Below are 18,007 nucleotides of genomic sequence, written 5' to 3'. Positions count from 1 at the left end.
TTTTTTTAGAATTTTTCTTTGGGAATGCAGTTGAATGCCTAGTTAAATTCCTCACTTTCTCCTCTCAATCCTAATCAAGGCTTGTACATGCCGCTCAAGCGATTTAGAAGTTCAGATCAGAGTCAAGAAGAAGGAACAAACAACTTAACTATTTTCATTCAAAATGCATCAAAATTCAAATACAATGAAGGGAAAAAGTACCAAACAGGTTGATCCAGGCTGGGGCTCCTCTCTGTCTTGCACCTGTGATAGAGAACCATCAAGAATGATCCCTCCCTCTCGAAATTGGGCTTTTATACCTAAGTAAAATGGAATAAATTACCATTTTACCCCTTATGAGTATTTAAATTTTATCTATCAATGCAGCCTGATCTCAATGATCCAACCATACAGATAGAAATAGGTTGTCAAGACGATCAAATCCATAAAAAAATCATCTCAATCGGAGTTCTGGATCAAAAGTTATGAATAAATGAATTTAGACCAATGTTAACCATTGGATTAATTCATTTATTCATTTCTTTATTTCTCCTAACCGCAGGCTGACGTGTCGCCATTTTATTGGCGGCGACTTTCCAAATTCTTCCGGCGGGTGCTCTCTCCTTGCGCCACGTACCCCCTGGCAAAAATAAGAAAACAAAAGAAAAATTCAAAAAGCGGGATTTGTGTACATTTCGCTACGCACCTTTGCGTGCGTCTTGATGCGGAAACTTCCATTGACAATGCGCCACGTCACCGCCTGTGCGTGCGCGTCGTATGCGCCGCACGGGCGGTGAACTTACCTCTCGGAGCTTCTCTCTTCACGCCCCATCCGATTCTCATCTGACGCCCAAGAGGGTGCCACGTCGACATGCGAGAGACTCCTTGCTGTTTTTTTTCGACAAAACCCTTTATAAAATTAAAAGTTGCAAGTGAACGCCACCCTAAAGTATTTGTGTCTCTGTCCTCCCCGCATTCTCTCTCCTCCGCTTTTCTTCTAAAACATTAAAACAATAAAACTGGTAATTGTGATAAAACCCTTTAAAATTTTAAATTGGATCTTTACGCCTACAGTGGCGACCGAGAGCTGTTTTCAGGGCCTTTTACAACGAAAGTTTTCAAAACGCCCGTTCAATGTTCAACAATTATAAAAATACTTTTTTCTATTATAAATATACCTTTTTCTTAGAATAAATGCATTTTCTCTTCAAATAAATCCCAAAAAAATCCTAAAAATTCGTAAAAAATTCTAGAAAATTCACTGATTATTCCCATGCTGATAAATGTCGAAATAAAATATCAAATTTTCCATTTTAATTCATAAATAGTTATTTCGAGCTTCCATAAATCCTTTAAAATTCATAGAATTAACAGAAAATTAGGGAAAAATCAGAAATCACTTGAAAATACTATTTTCATGTAAATATGTGATAACAACCCCATTTTAAGCTCTTTAAATGCATAAAATTGTGCTAATAACATGAAATAAAGACAGAAATTAGGGTGTTATCCGGAACGTTCCAGCGCGGTTCGGAGAGCACTGAAGAAGAATGAGAGGTTAACCACAAAAGCAAGGGATTAGAACTTGTCAAATATAATATATTTAAACTTATTACCAGTAAATCTAATTCCTATACACCATTTTAGAAAAATGTCTAATTTCTTACTAATTTCTTAGTAAAAATAAATATTTAGCTCTCATTCAGACGCGAGTGCGGTTCATATAAGAGGATTCAGATGCGAGTGAGCGAGCGTGAAGATTAAGATGAAGACAAGCGTGAAGATGAAGATTCAGATGCGACGAGTGGGGATTTTAATCAGAAGTAAGGTTCTGTTCTTCGCTTCGCCCCTTTGGTTACCTAAAGTCGCGCCTTGCTTGCATAGTGAACCAGTAACCATTTAGCTGAGATCCATTCTAGTGCGCTAGGAACGGTATGCAATAGTTGCTTTGTGGCAGGCAAGGTTCAGCACGAATGAAGCCCATAGCAAATAATTTAATAAAAACATGGATTTACTTTGTAACGTGATTGACCGCTCCTTTCTGCTCCCGCTCGTAACCACTCCATCGCACTTTTGGCTCGAATAGAGCTAAATAATTTGGAATGCCAATGATCAAACTAAAACTCATCCACCGAAGAATTACGAAGAAGAATATGGTAACTCCTATACACCTTAACTTCGGTACAAATAACCCCTGGGTTTTTTCAGCTTTGGCGCGCATCTGGAATAAATAGTGAAGTACAACTTTATTGTACTGCAATTGGTGCATTGGTCTTTTCAGCATTAATGCTTTTTGCGGGTTGGTTCCATTATCACAAAGCTGCTCCAAAACTGGCTTGGTCCCAAGATGTAGAATCTATGTTGAATCACCACTTAGCGGGGTTACTAGGACTTGGTTCTCTCTCTTGGGCGGGACACCAAATTCATGTATCTTTGCCGATTAACCAATTTCTTAATGCTGGGTAGATCCTAAACCGTATATAATATCTTGTTTCATGTTCATGAATAAAATATATGCACTATATCATATGTGTCCTTATAATAAAACTGAATAAGGTCCATGAACACATGATCCAACTAAGTGAATTATGATGAGATCATATATGATCCAACTGAGTCTCAAGTAAATGATGATAGATAGTGTATTTTCTTTGGGGAAATAGGTTGCAGATTTGTTTTCACGTGAATCCATGGAAGGTATTATACCAGCCTGTAAATCAATGTTGATTCCTATATCAATTGCGTAATTGGTATTTTGGCTTGACAAAAGAGACATATTATGGATGGATGGTTTTACTTCTTCTATGAACTAGATGTTAGAAATATAAACAATAAAACCCTCTGAATAACTCAAATGTGGGTCTACATTTACATCATTGTCAATTTGAGTTTAATCAATAAAATATAAACCAAAAGTAACATAATAAATCTATATAGCGGATGAGGAATTCGGGTATGGACCTTAGGGATATAATTATCTCAAAATAGTGATTCGAGTAGGATGAGAAGGGATATATAAAGGTTAAGAGGTGTGTGATGTCAAGTGACGATGGATTGGAATGGAGGTGACGAGGGAGGAGGTATAGATGTAACTAATAAATGTGACGGAGAATGAAAATGTAAGGCAAGAGACTAACCTAAAATCCATACAATCTTCCAATATCAAGGCAATTTTATGATGCAGACCATCCTCCCCACCTCAATGTTGATTTCTCCAAGCACTCAAGACATTAAAAAAACCTTGATGGACCTTCAAAAAACCCCACTCTCTTTCAATTTTCCTCCCTAAGGGAAAGCGAATTCAAGGATATTTTTTACAAGTATCTTTGAATTTTAATAAACTCAAAGTTCACTCTCTAATTTTCATAAACTCAAAGTTCCCTCTATAATTTTGATAAACTCAAAATTAGTATAAGATTAAATCATATATTATTTGAGTTTAATCAATAAAAGTTATAATATTCAGATAGATGTGCTAGATAGTAGATGAGTATGGGTAGTCTCCACAGAGTGGATCTTAGGGAAATAACTTGCTCTCAATATGATGATTTTATGTGAACGAGGCATAGCATGTTAGGATAAGAGGTAGTGATAAGATGAAAATGGTGGTATGAGATGGGGATAATAACTATATTAATATGAATAAGATGAATAATACCATGAGTGATGGAAAGTGGAATGTGAACGAAGCGAGTAAAAATGAGAGAGTGGGATAGAGGAAGATAAGAGGAGGTGATGGTAAGAAGAGATGATGTAAAAGGGGAATGATAAGAATAAATATTGAAATTAGGGTTTATGATTTGTTTTGGGGTTTGAGATGAGGTACGATGGAGATGATGGGATGGGACATAGTGATGAAGGTTGTGGATGTAGGGGTTGAGTGAGGAAGGATATGGAGGAAGATTGTGATCTAGGGTTTTTTAGGTGACTAGAGAGAGAAACATGAGGCAAGAGCATAGATGATACATGACGTAGGTGGTAGATGATATGGGACATAGATGGTATATGATGAATGATGGTGGATAGTGATGATGAAAGGGATATGATCTACCTATTGAAGATAGATCGATGTAAGGCAAGATATTAATATTAAATCCCTACGTTTCATCAAGATCAAGACATTTTCATGATGCAGATCAGCCTCTACACTTCTCTGTCTACTTTCACCAAGCACTCAATACACCAAGAATGGCCCTGATGGACCTTTGAAGCCTTGCTCATTTTTCATTCTACCTCTGTAGGAGGAAGTGAGTTTAAATATGTAATTTACAAGTACATGGGACTCAATTATAAATCCAGCCATACAGACAGATAGAGGATAGAAGGATGAAGCTATCCTCAAAATTTTAGCTCAATAGGCCTTTTGCATTGTCAGATATCAACTCCTCGATTTAGACAATTCATAGCCATTGATTTTATCTAAATATTTCCTCTCCTCGCTCTCATTGCCACTGCCACATTGCCTTTAAGGTTTTTATATAGTTAGGCATCAAATGTGATCATTGGCCCTGATTATTCTGCATCATCTTAGATCGATGGCTTGTATCCTGACACATATCCTTGTAGGGAAAAGCCAAAAAACATTAATAATATTATTATTATAAGTAGTAATAATATGATATGTGAGGTGGTGACGCATCAGCACAAGCCATGTGCATGTGCTTTTGTTAAGTGCCAATGATATTTGGATGCATCAGCACCACGTGCATACATGTGCCACATGTACACGTGATGTCGTGTGTCTTATGACATGTCGGGTTGACATTATAACTTTTGACTAGTCGAAAGGAATAAAAAGAATAAGATAAATGATATTTCATTCCTCTCTTTTGATATCTGAAATCACATTTATTCTACATTAAGTCCCACCTTTTTCTGAATGGGCAACGTCTCCTCTGGAATATTAAAGAAGAAAACTGTTCGACATCATTGGTCCTATGGCATCACCATTTACGATGACATAATGACATTTTTGGCAATGATTAGTGACTCAATCATTGTGGTTCAGATCACACCAGTTAATCCCCAAAATGCCTTTATAATTTCATATACAATTACATAAAAATCTGAAAATATAAATAAATGATCTTTCAGATGAAAAAATCATATATTTGTGAGTGAAATGTATAAAATATAGTCAAAAATATGTTTGAATCAAAAAATATTTTAAACCATAAATTAATTTTATTTCAGAAATTGTCTCAATATCAGGAAAAAAATACCTAAAATTCATAAAATTGAAAACATCCTTGTAAATATAGTTTTAATCATCTTAGGCTTGCCAACACACGTATGGTTTAACTTAAATGATAATAACCATGTAAATGTTGTCAAATTAACACATTAAGAATGTGTGTTATCACCCATATCATTCAAGGAACAATAAAGCATGCACATATAATTTGATCATTGTTTTACAATCGTCTTTATGAAGATCAAAGTTTGAAAAATGCATGGATGGATGGCAAAAATAAGCAGCCAAGAAGTGGAAAAGGATGCTAATTTTTGGATAATCATACGACATAGTTGAAGTACATGTTAGACTGAGATGATTAATGTAAAATATGAATCATAATCTTCAAGGAATTTGAGGATTCCATTGGCACATTGGCAATCTGACACGTGAATTGACCAATGGAGGAAAAATTTAGACCGTATTATGCATGGAATTTTAAATGACTTCCTGTAGGTACTTTTATAGATTTACATTTAGAATACCACTGGGCGCTACATTGAAACCCTTGAATGCAGAGTATAAAAAGGAATCAAGATATTTGAATAGAAAATACTGTGTATGAAATTTTCAATGGCGTGATAAAGTTAATATCCTTAAAATTTGGCACATAAAATCAATGTCGAATCTAATCTACATAATTGGCCAATATCATTCAAACTAGTGCAAAATACATTAAATATTTTTAGAACCAATAGGAATGTGAAGTGTATATTTAAAATTTCACTAAAGCTTTGTGTTATGGTTGACCTCTTTATTATTTTAAAATAAACTGATGACTAATAATAAAATACTCTAATTCTAGATAAAATGAAGCTATAAAGGACAAAAGGATTTGACAGTAGAGAAATTTAAATTGATAATTTCTGAAGTAATTACCTCAATCATGCAATTTTATTTTCTGGTATTATGTCTTTTGAAAGAAATATTGTTTGAGCTTCGAGATAGATAAAACATCTGCTAAATTTTCACCACCCCCACTAAATTAATGTTACATAAATCATGATAAATGTGATCATGATAGCTGTGGAAAAATACTTATTCACGAGCTTTTTAAGGAAAGGCGGTGGGAAAAAAACTTTTTCCAACCTCACCTAATAGTACATTATATCATTGGATAGGTTTGCACGTTGCTTTTGTTTTAAAAATAATTTTCAAATGAAAACTAACAGTTTATTTAAATATTAACTTTTATTAATTGAAAAATCATGAAGCTTTACTGGGCCATGTTCCTATTGAAACTATACAAGCTTATCAAGATGCTTGCTTCATGACTATCTTCTCTAACATTTTTGTTTCTCATGTATTTACAGCATTCGATTAATTCCTACTAGCTAGAGCAAGCCTTTTTTTCATTAAGAGTTTTAGCATTTTCAGTAGTGTTTACAGTGCCAGATTCCTATAACAAATACCTACATTGGTTTAGATGACAAATCAGATATTTGGATCGGGGAAAACTGATATCTGCTAGAGCCAACATCCGGATATCGAATCCTAACATCACATATCTTTTGCTACGGTACCAAAATCTTTTATCAACATCCGTCCCAAATATTGGCTTTTTCATCAGGTATTGGTTGCAAATTACGTAAATCCAATCATCACTATCCATCCCATATAGATATCGCCATGCAGGTTTGCATGCCGATGTCAGATATCAAATACAGATTTTCTGCTATCCAACATATAAATTTTATTACACTTGTATAATATTCTGACGATAAATTTTAGATTTATACCCCATGATTTTTGTCTCACACTTCTTTTGATCAAGTATTTACAGCTAGGGTTGGACATTTAGGCCCGAGGACCAGTTTGACCGGACCGAACCGGGACCATAGGTCCTCCGTTTGAGGGTGGACTGGTTTGTCCAAGGGTCAAACCGGACCCAAACGGGAAATATATTACTTGATATTTATTTAATATTGCGAAAATTCTAAAAATATAATATCCAACTTGACGTAGAGGTTTATATTGAGCTCAGCGTACATACCATATATTTGACCATTTGTGGGCACCCACTTTGATGTAGTGGATGTTTAACATTACCATGACCATAATTTTCTATTTTGACTTTGACATTGACTAGTAAACCTGACCTGTTCGGACTGGACCAGGACCAAAAAAGAGCAGACCGGAACTGGACCAAAGTTTAGGTAAGGTTTAGGTCTTCGCTAAAGACCTAGACTTGACCAGGACCGTAAAACCCTAGTAGTAACTAGGGATTGCTCATCCTGATACCGGTATCGGATTACAGTATTGGGACAGATGCTCTATCGGATACCAAAAATCAAATTTCCGCCATCCGTATTTTTTGATATCTGGATATCGGATGAGGATATCAGATATCGGTTGCTACAGCAGTAATATCCAATATCGAGATCCGTCTCGATGTCGTCCTCCGTCCCAGTCTCTCAGGAAGGATGATGATATCGAATATCAGAGTTGGACATCGGATTTTGATATCCAACATAGAAAGGTTATAAAAATAAATATAATTCATTATAGCTGTCATCATGGCATAGTTTGGAGAGGAAATCTATGGGCTAGCAGGTCACCAGAGAGCTTTGTGAATAATGTAGTAGCTCCTTTAATATATACAGCTTGAAATTCTTGTTTTCTTCCATATGGGACAATAGGATCAGGAGTTTAATATTGAACTGCGAATCCTATTATCCCATATGGAAGAAAACAAAATTTTTGAGGTGTATATATTAAACGAGATAATAATATAATAAATACATTTGTTGATGTTAATGCAAATCATATGAAATCATGATAATTATTGATTTTTCCTCTTGATATCAGCTATCGATATCCGGATACCACTTCTGATATCCTGATATCTGGTATCCAATTTTTGTCTTGCCCTTACCCATTTGATATCCATTCCCGATTTCCGTTTTCACCTGCCACACAAATTATAATACACTTATTAAACCGTAATATATCGGACAAATTTTAATAAGTGTTTATTAAAATTTGTCCTATATATTACGGTTTAATAAGTGTATTTTTTCCGGTCCGATATCCAATATTAGACACCGTCCCGATTTTTCCGGACACGAGATGTTGAATGTATTTCTGACGGACATTCCCTATGAATTACAGCATTTAATTAACCCATACCATCGTGAACAAGTTTTTTTTCCACCTTGATGGGCTGGATCTTGATTGGCCCATTAACATTGGGAGAGGGGATTGAACAATGGGTTTAAAATCCTCACCTTGACAATCACTAGCTTGCTCTCCCGCCGCCGTTTCTCGTCTCCCGGCGCCTTCCAGAGAGACCTTGATCGACTATACCATCGTCTTCCTCACTATCTGCTGCGTTCAGCAAGTGGGTATTGCTCTTCAATCAATGGGTCTTTTGGGTTTCTTAGCGCGTTTAATTTTCAGCTTATCTTATCTGACTGGCGATTTCGAGCATGCCCATTTGTTTTCTGCGTCCCCCGGTATCCTGGGTAGTTCGTTTGATGATCATGAAGTCTTGTTTGCTTGATTGTTTCGGAAGGTTTTTTCACTCAAAGTGGTTTTTTGCTTGACGTCGGTAGTCTGGATTGTTTCTTGATTGATTAAAATTGAGTTTGCGTAGTACCCATTGTTTAGTTCGACTGCTGAAAGTTCTATTTGAAATGACGATCGATTTTGAAGCGGAAATATCGTGTTCGCATGTCTTTCTGTCGTTGCTCTTTTCAGTAATATTTGTATTTCGACCATGTCATATTTTCACATATCCAAAGTTTCATGTCCCCTTCTTTGTCGCTAAACATTGAATATAAAATCTAGCTCCACTAATTGCAGTTATATGTGTGAATTCCAGGCGTGTTATCTTCTCAGAGAGAAGATGGTTCGCAGCCTTAAGAGTGCGAAGAAGATGAGGAAGAAGAAGGTGCTACTCCTTCCAATTTCCTTCTTCACTGCTGGTTATTGCCATGTTTTTGCCCTTAATTGTCTTTTAACAGAATTTTTTTTCCTTCAGGATTCCAGCAAGAAAGGCGCTTCCTCTTCCTCCGCACCTAATGTTTCTGCCAAGGTAAGAATTATGATTACGGTTGCACTTGCACGACTTAGGGAATTATGATTTTATCTAATTTTTTAGCTTTCTTCTTAACGTTTGACAATGTAGTATTATATTTTTTTTTCAGTCAGTAACTGTTATTTTTCTTCCATTTTCAGGTTTGGCAACCTGGTGTGGACAAGCTTGAAGAAGGGGAAGAGCTTCAGTGCGATCCTTCTGCTTACAATTATCTCCGAGCCTTTGATATTGGTTGGCCATGTCTCAGGTTGGCGGTCTTGGAAGGAATTTTCTTTTCTTGGATTAAAATCCTAAATATTAATTTATTTTTACACTAATTTTATTAATTTACAAATGTTAAAATGTCTGTCTAAATCTATTTCAGTTTTGACATCTTGCGTGATTCATTGGGACTAATCCGGACTGAATTTCCGCATACTATTTATGGTGTTGCTGGAACTCAGGTAAATTGTTTTATCATGGGGTTTTCCTTTACTCTCTGTTAGGATCTCAAACTCCTATCTGGGGCATTTCTGTCATTTTCGCTCTGGGAGTATTTTCCCTTCAAATACATAGGGCCGTCAAGAACCTGTTGAATTGGATGAATATCCATTCCGGCTTGGAGACTTCATTTATTCAAGGGTACTTAAGCTAAATCCAAATGACAAAAATATGCCTAGTAGAGGATTAGGTTTGTATCACATTCTAGGATGAAACTTCATCTTCATTTCTTGATGAACGATCGCCCAAGAATTTTTTACTTTTGCTGATAAGATTCTTCAATTCATCTTGTTATTTATCAAGACACCCATGGTTTTCATCCAGGCTGAGAAGGCATCATGGAACTATATCAGCTTGTATAAGCTCTCGAATATTGTTGGCAAGAAGCGTGACTTGGTACCAAAGCCATCCAAAGATGATGATGATGATGATAATGATGATTCTGACATGGAGAGTGAGAGTAGCAGCGATGAGGAAGATGAAGATGATAGCAACAAAAAATCTCAGCCTGTTTTAAAGGTGAGAAAACCTTGGATATTTTTCTTCTATCATACTATCGAATATTAGATGTTGGCTATTTGTTTTACCTCTCTGTATGTTTTCTTTTAAAGCTGCAAAAAGTTGCCCACGAGGGCTGCGTAAATCGGATCCGTTCGATGTCTCAGACGCCACACATATGTGCAGCTTGGTCAGAGGAAGGCTATGTTCAGGTTCTACTATTTTGTAATTTCATGTATTTTCTGATCGAACACGCATAAGTCGTAAAGGTGGCATACAGCTGTAACTTTTTCTTGATATCAATAAGAGTTTATGGCAAACACTGCAGTCGCAGTGTTCTTCCCGGCAGCTGTCACTCAATTAGGGTTGAGAAAGGAAAATCTCGGTGAAGTAATAGCGAATAACTGGTTTTAATGCTGATTACGCGAAAATAGTTCCATTATAAATGTCGTTAGGCCCAAAAAATTAAATCTTAATCTAAATGAATTTGGAATAAACCTAAAGCCGGTTATGTAATAAAACACATTCGTCTCTAACAGATGATAACCGACTGCCTGTGTTTAACTGTATAAATACCCGTTGTAATTCATAGATTCTCATCGATGAAAGCCGTAGCAAAGTTTTTTTTCTGGCTTGGAGCTGTATCCAAATCTGGGTATATCTTTCTCTGTCTTCTCTTCTGTTCTATCTATATATTCTCCATATGCTGTATATTCTGGTATATCGCTTATGGATTTCCATCGTAGTGCAGTGCATCTGAAGGCTGCATCACTTTATATATTTTGGCTCGCTCAAAATCAGAGAAGAGAGCGATGTGATCCCGCCACCCTGAGAACCAGGAAAATAGTGCTATAAATGGTCTATTACCCTTCAATCTCTCTGCCTTAGGCATTTAGAGGGATACAATTCTATACAAAGCACCATATTAAACCAGAGCAATTTTACAACATTTATCTTGACACCATTGCGTTTACTTCTTCATGAATTCTATTTAAAATACAGGTTTGGGACTTGAGCTCTCTTATGAATAGATTGGCTGAATCAGAGGCTGAGAAGAATAATGCACCCGCTGCAGTTCACAATCTATCTCCAGTGATCAGGTTTAGAGGGCACAAAACCGAAGGTTTTGCTCTAGATTGGAGTCCCATTGTCGCTGGAAGGCTTCTCTCTGGTATGCTGCCTTTTATATGTTTTATTATCCACTGTAGTTGTAATCTTGACATACCATGTAAATATTTCTGTCTTTCCTGTGGACTCTTTGGCAATTTGATGGAGGTAGCTCTTCCAAAATCGTCGTGCGATGTGAGCCCTATTAAGATACCGGAGTAATCTTAACTATCAAGATCTCGAAATATAGGAAATGGATTAAATACGAGATTGGAAATGCGAGATCTCTGGATATAATGAATTGCCGATAAGGAGATCCAATCGTCCAGTAGAAGGATGATGTCGCATACAATATTTGAATAGTAGAAAAAATAACGAGGAATTGAAGTCCTAACTGAGGTCTGGAGTCTGGCGGCCGGATCAGACTGTCGGTGGAGAATCTCCAGTCGCTGCTCTCTTGGCTTAACTGCTTCTTGATGCCCCCATAGAATGCCGTCACCTTCGTTTATATAGAGACCCCCACGTTTATTAGAAAGGTTGCACGTGCAGCGTCACATTGCACGTGCGGAGACAGTCTTGCGTCTCCTCTTGCTTTGGCAAGACTTCGTCAGATCCTTATCCCTCCTCCAGAGATTCTTATCAAGCCCCAACCCTGTTTATTCTCCCAGGGGATATTTCGGTCTTTTCCCTTCGTATAGTCTATCGTTGCATTTGTTATATTTTTTACATTCTTTTTCGTTGCCAGTTTATAAATTTGTGGCATAATTTCTTTTACTTATTTTATTCAAGGATGTGTTTCTGCGCACCTAACTGTGATTTTCTGAAGGTGCCTGTAATAGTCGGATTCATCTCTGGGAACCTTCATCTGGGACATGGAATGTGGATATGAACGCATTTGTTGGGCATTCAGCCAGTGTCGAAGATCTTCAGGTTTTCCTGTGTTCTGATTCTACCAATTTTTTTTACTGTAAATTGGAAAATAATTTCCTTCTGTTTATTTTCATTGAAAAAATAAAATCCCAATCATTGATCTCATTGGTCTCTCTCTTTGGCGTATTACAGTGGAGCCCTACAGAGCCTGACGTTTTTGCATCCTGTTCGGTTGATAAAAAAATTGCTATTTGGGATGTTCGTATAGGAAGAGCGCCAGCAATTTCTATAGAGGCACATGCATCAGACGTCAACGTGATTTCATGGAATAGGTCTACTTAACCTTCTCATAGTTTGGATATTCTTAAAAAACCATAATCTTGAAGGCTGATTCCATGTGCATTTCTTAACTGATAGACTTGCTAGCTGCATGCTGGCTTCTGGTAGTGATGACGGAGACATTTCAGTGCGAGATCTTAGATTAATCCAGGTACAGTTTGCTTTATGATGTATTTCCCTAAATATTTATATCTTTAATCAGTGTAGGATTTGCAGACAATGTCGAAGTTGTTGTCATTGTCATCCTAATTTCATCATCATTTTCGATGGGTGGCCGTGATGAGTGACAATGGCAATTAAAGGTTGGATGATGAGGATGATGATGAATTTCTGAAACTGGATGATGATGACAATGAGGTAACGTCATCTGCAACTCATCAACTTCACGTTTGACGAATTCGTCCGTGTCATTGCCATCCATAACTGGGGTTGGACGAAAGACAATCGTCAACTCATCATCACCGTTGATGCTGAACCCTATTGGAGAATAACAAAAGTTAGAGAGGTGAACACAATTCTGAAATCACGATGTTGTCAGAATTGATTTGACATATCCAATGTACTTCCACTTGAGATGGTTATGTGAATTGGAATTTTTTCTAAAATAACAAAAAAAGTGTTTTGTGATGAAAAGAGTTCTGCTCATTTTACTTTTGGCTACTGTGTCGATATGCAGGGAGATGCTGTTGTGGCGCACTTTGAATATCATAAACATCCTATCACATCAATTGAATGGAGCCCACACGAGTCTTCAACCCTGGCTGTCACTTCTTCGGATAACCAATTAACGTATGATCCTCCTCTCACTATTCCATGAGAATGAAGCCCACACATGAGCCCTAATGAATATAGTCGAATTTAATGATTTTTTTTGTGAAATGAACGTGACATAGGACTATCACTATCCTCTCACTATTCTTTCGAAAAAAATTATCCCATGATTAACATCCCTAACGAGTATAGCTGAAATTAATGATTAATTTTCTAAAAAGAATGTGTTATGAGACTATCCAATTACTATAATCCCTGATGAGTATAGGTCAATTTTATGACAATTTTTCTGATTTGAACAGTGTATGGGACTTATCTCTGGAGAGAGACGAGGAGGATGAAGCTGAGTTCAAAGATAGCATGAAGGACCGAGTGAATGTTCCAGAAAATTTGCCGCCTCAGCTGCTCTTTGTTCACCAGGTGAAATCCCGTCTGCCCTTTTCAAAACTGCATTTTTAGAGACCACGGCAGTAGGGTGCTACTAATGGTATCTGCATCCAATTTCCATTATCAGATATCACGTTATCCGTTATCCAAGAAATTCAGAAATGTGGACTATAACGGTGACAGATATCAATAAAGGGTAATGTTGGTGGGATAGAGAATGGATAACGATAATGGATATCGTTATACAGATAACGATACCGGAGACCGATATCATTAAGCGGATTAAAAAAAATCTGACAACCACTAGGGGGATTAAGATTACGACAATCTGATAACCACTATTGGATACAGTGAAGGAAACTTAAGAGATGCAAATCGATCCTGCTCCATCTTTTCCTCTCTCTCTCCTTTCTCTTCTCTCGCTCTTCCTGTCGCTCACTCTCTCTCGCTCTCTCGCTTGTTCTCTCTCTCACTCATTCTCTCTTCCTCTGTCCCTCTCTATTTGGCTCTCATACTCTCTCTCTTTCTCGTTCTCCTGCTCCCTCTCTCATTCTCCGTCTCTATCTCTCATTTATTTGCCCTCCCTCTCGCTCGCTCACTCTCACTCCCTCTATTTCTGGCTCGCTCTTTCTCTCCCTGACTGTCTCTTTCTCTCGTTCTCTCTCTGAACCCTCTGATTTCTTGCTCGGTTTACTGCTCTCTCTCTCTCTCTTTCTTTGATCTCTCTGATTTCTTGCTCGGGCTCTTGCTTACTCCCTCTACATTTTAGTACATAAGTATACTCGTTTTCCCTTATCCTTGCTGATATTGGATATCAAAACACAAAAATTGCAAAAATGCGTAATCCTCACGGGTAATGGATCTGATTACCGATAATGTATGTAAAGTTATTGTCATCTGTTATCTGATAACGATGACAGATATCGCTTAACAGATAACAGATTTTCTGGTTATGAACGACTGTTGAACTAAACTGTTACTGATATCGTAATCCGATATCCAGTGCCGTGTCGGTTATCCAAAGAGTAGCACCCTACAAATTTTAATGGTCCTGAAAGCTAAACAAAGGACAAATGATAAAAATACCCTTGACAGAGGTTGGGGATTGTATACTCATCATCCATCCATCTCTTGCCCAACCTGTGAATGGATCGGCATAAGGGTGTTCTATTAAAATTTGTACTAATTTAAAGCTGCCATTTGTCATGATTTCTTTCATTTTTTCTATCTGTCAATACGAGTTCATGTGATATGAGCAGGGCCAAAAAGACTTGAAGGAGCTGCATTGGCACCAGCAAATTCCTGGGATGCTCATGTCTACTGCAGCCGATGGGTTCAACATTTTGATGCCCACTAATCTTGGCAGCACTCTTCCTTCAAATGATTGATGATTTTTCATCTGTCCTGTTTTGTATCTTTTCTTGCTTTGAGTGTTTTTTTCGGATTTTTTACCTCAGTACTAAGTACGTTGTGGTAAGTCAGCCTCTTTTGAAACCGGATGTGTGTACAGATGTCTTTCTAACTTACCAACCCTTAATTTTGTGCGCTAATAATCAATCTTTTCGCTTACTTTGCTCATTGTGGTTATTGTAATTTGACAGTAATATCCAAATTAGGTACTTTACATGACTCTTTCAGGCCATATTCTTTATTTCAATTAGAATTCAACGTTGGGTTTTCATACTCATCGACCTCTTTGTTTCTTTGAATAGGATACTTTGCTACTTGGGTTTATTTTTTTCTAGTTAGCATCATCTGTTCACGTGATTATGACAGTTCGGGCGCCTATATTGGAATTTCTTAAACCATTAAATTCTTCAAGCATGAAGACAGATGCTTAAATGGTCGAATAGATGTGTATCATTTAACGTTTTGGTGATTTTATCATATTATTATTATTTCAGGGAAAAGTCCTCATAAAAGTTTACGTAGTATGTGGATCTAAATAATTTTTCTATTTAAGGATTTAAAATATGCATAGTATAATAAAAACATATGGCTATTCTCTCCCAAGGGGCAAACCCCACTATTTCTCCCTAAATTCTAACATACGTAAAGATTTCTGTTGTGATTGTGAAGATCAAGACAGATGTGCTGAAGCATTGGATCACCATAGGTCCACATACACAATCTGCAAAGTAATCTATCCACTCTATATTCGCAGGATCCTCAAGAAAAAGTTTCAAATATTAACTGGAATATTCCCTCAATGATGTTTCTTATATATTATGTAGTCTTATTTTTTTGTTCCATGGCCTGGTCCACTCAATCATCAACCACTGACATTTTCATTTACTCACCTTTACATGTTATTTTTTTAAAAAAAAATTGATTCAGCATGTATTATTAGAATGCCAAATAATCACTAAAAATGTTAGAAACTGAGAGAGAAATTTCAAAATCGGATAAAACTGATGAATGCTAAATTTATTGTTTTTTTGGTCTTTAGAGAGTACTAATGGATTTTTGCCTAGTCAAAGTATGCATTGACTTGACCAAAAATACACAATAGCCATCTAGAACCAAGACTAGACTCTCCATGGGGAATGCCAACAAGGGACTTAGTAGGGCACATGCCCTTGGCTAGACATAGCCCTTCGGTTCTTTTTGTGCGAATTGTTCGTTCTGTTTAGTTTTCCGAACAGAACAAAAACAAATTTGAACAGAACATCGCACAGACCCGTGTGCGGTTGTTTTGCTTGCTTTGTGCAAATGTGCGAATTTTGTTCGTTTTTTTTTAAAAAAGAACATAAAAAAGAACAAGGCCCTGTGCGGTTCTTTTATGCGATTTTTTTTTTCATTTAAAACGAACAGAACAGAACAACCATGTCTACCCTAGGCCCACCATCAGAAGTGAATACACCCCTTTAAGAGAGACAACCTGAATCATGACACACCATCATCGTAAACAGGAAATTCAGACTCTAAAGTTTATGTTGTATTAATATGTTTTTTTATGCATTTTATGAAATTTAAATTATTTTATCTCTCCTCCAAGCCCTATAAATAGACCATCTCTGTAAAAGATCATTGAGTGATTTCTTGGAATTGAATTTTCTTCTCAAAAATTTTCCTACAGCTTCCTCTTTGCCACCACTATTGCTCAGAGGGCCCCCACTTTTCATGATTCTTTGTGGTCCTATGTCACATGTGCCAAACTATCTTGGTCCACACGACCTATGACATTCTGTCTTGTGATGAATTGTCTCGTATCGCTCTGCCTTACATAGCACTACCCTGCAGTGTTCCTTCTGCGCTAGGCCAAACCATCATGCACCACTCCACTCACGCAATGGGATCTACTTATCACACGATTTCCGTATCACTCTATCTCCTCCCCAACACACGCACTGTGCAATCCCTGCCAAGCCATGTGCATCATGATGTGCCATATTTTCCTCTCATTCATCACTCACTCTATGCTGCATTACGAGAGTCACGTAAATCACAAATAACATGCTAAAGCACCTATCCTTCAATGTCAGCAAAACAAAAATCTGCCATTGTTTGACAATTTTCTTAGTGACAAGAACCCAAGTACCAGAGGCCATGGGTATTGTATCTTCATAGAGACAAGCTTCTCTACATAGTCTTGTTTATCTTTGGTTACTCCAGTGTTGGATGCATCATCTTCCTCCATTATAGAGGTTGAAGGGAAGACTTTTTCCCAATGTCATATTGGGTTGAGGCTGAAAAAGAGCAGCAACAAAAAGCAGTCATGATTTGAGCCAGAGGTTTCTCATCATCGATGGAATCAAATTATGGTGGTATTTAATATTGTTGTAAACTTAATTTCCCTAAATCAAATGAAATTTATAATTATAGAAATTCACTCAAATATGTATCATGGGAGTGATGTCGTTTCCACATGGACTGGCCTTTAGAGATAGATCTAGTTTTTAAGGTAGGGTTTAGAATAGTTGAGAATAATATGGAAGATAAAATAAATTAATTATGTATTCTAGTAAGAGAAGTGATAAAGTAATAACAAATAAGATAGTGAAAGGTTGGAAATAACTAAATAAGGAAGATAAAGGTAATGTGTTAATAAGATAAAATATTATATTATTTTTAGAATTTTTAATTAATGTACTAGAGAAAAAGGTGAAGAGATATAAGGATAGTATGATTAGAAAGTGATATAAGTAAGATTTTTTATTTTAATGAATATTAGGTTATGTGTAAAATATGAGGGATACATGTAGTAAGTAAGGAGTTATTCATATTTAGGTAGGTAGTGAATAGGATTATTTTATTTCAGTAAGATGTGAGAGGAAGAATGAAGAAGAGGGAATGTCAATATT

At 36.7% G+C, this 18,007-nt stretch overlaps 1 protein-coding gene across 2 annotated transcripts; it reads left to right on the top strand.

The window, feature by feature from the left end:
• The first annotated feature begins 8,434 nt into the window (after window positions 1-8,434).
• LOC144713863 (Transducin family protein / WD-40 repeat family protein) lies at window positions 8,435-15,198 on the top strand. 2 transcript variants are annotated; one of them, XM_078588581.1, is made up of 14 exons: window positions 8,435-8,552; window positions 9,036-9,104; window positions 9,195-9,248; window positions 9,392-9,498; window positions 9,616-9,694; window positions 10,056-10,250; window positions 10,343-10,441; window positions 11,232-11,400; window positions 12,163-12,266; window positions 12,399-12,538; window positions 12,624-12,696; window positions 13,222-13,334; window positions 13,619-13,736; window positions 14,963-15,198. In XM_078588581.1, exons 2-14 carry the CDS (start codon window positions 9,060-9,062, stop codon window positions 15,089-15,091), a joined length of 1,425 nt encoding a protein of 474 aa, XP_078444707.1. In that variant the 5' UTR covers window positions 8,435-8,552; window positions 9,036-9,059; the 3' UTR covers window positions 15,092-15,198. The 2 variants fall into 2 exon arrangements, with proteins under 2 accessions (XP_078444707.1, XP_078444708.1); XM_078588582.1 differs by having other exon boundaries at window positions 8,442-8,556.
• Window positions 15,199-18,007: the final 2,809 nt, after the last annotated feature.

This window comes from Wolffia australiana, chromosome 16, assembly GCF_029677425.1.
Source record: "Wolffia australiana isolate 7733 chromosome 16, ASM2967742v1".
NCBI lineage: Eukaryota > Viridiplantae > Streptophyta > Magnoliopsida > Alismatales > Araceae > Wolffia > Wolffia australiana.
The sequence above is the reverse complement of the archived record's forward strand: the minus strand, read 5'-3'. Positions and strand labels throughout refer to the sequence as shown.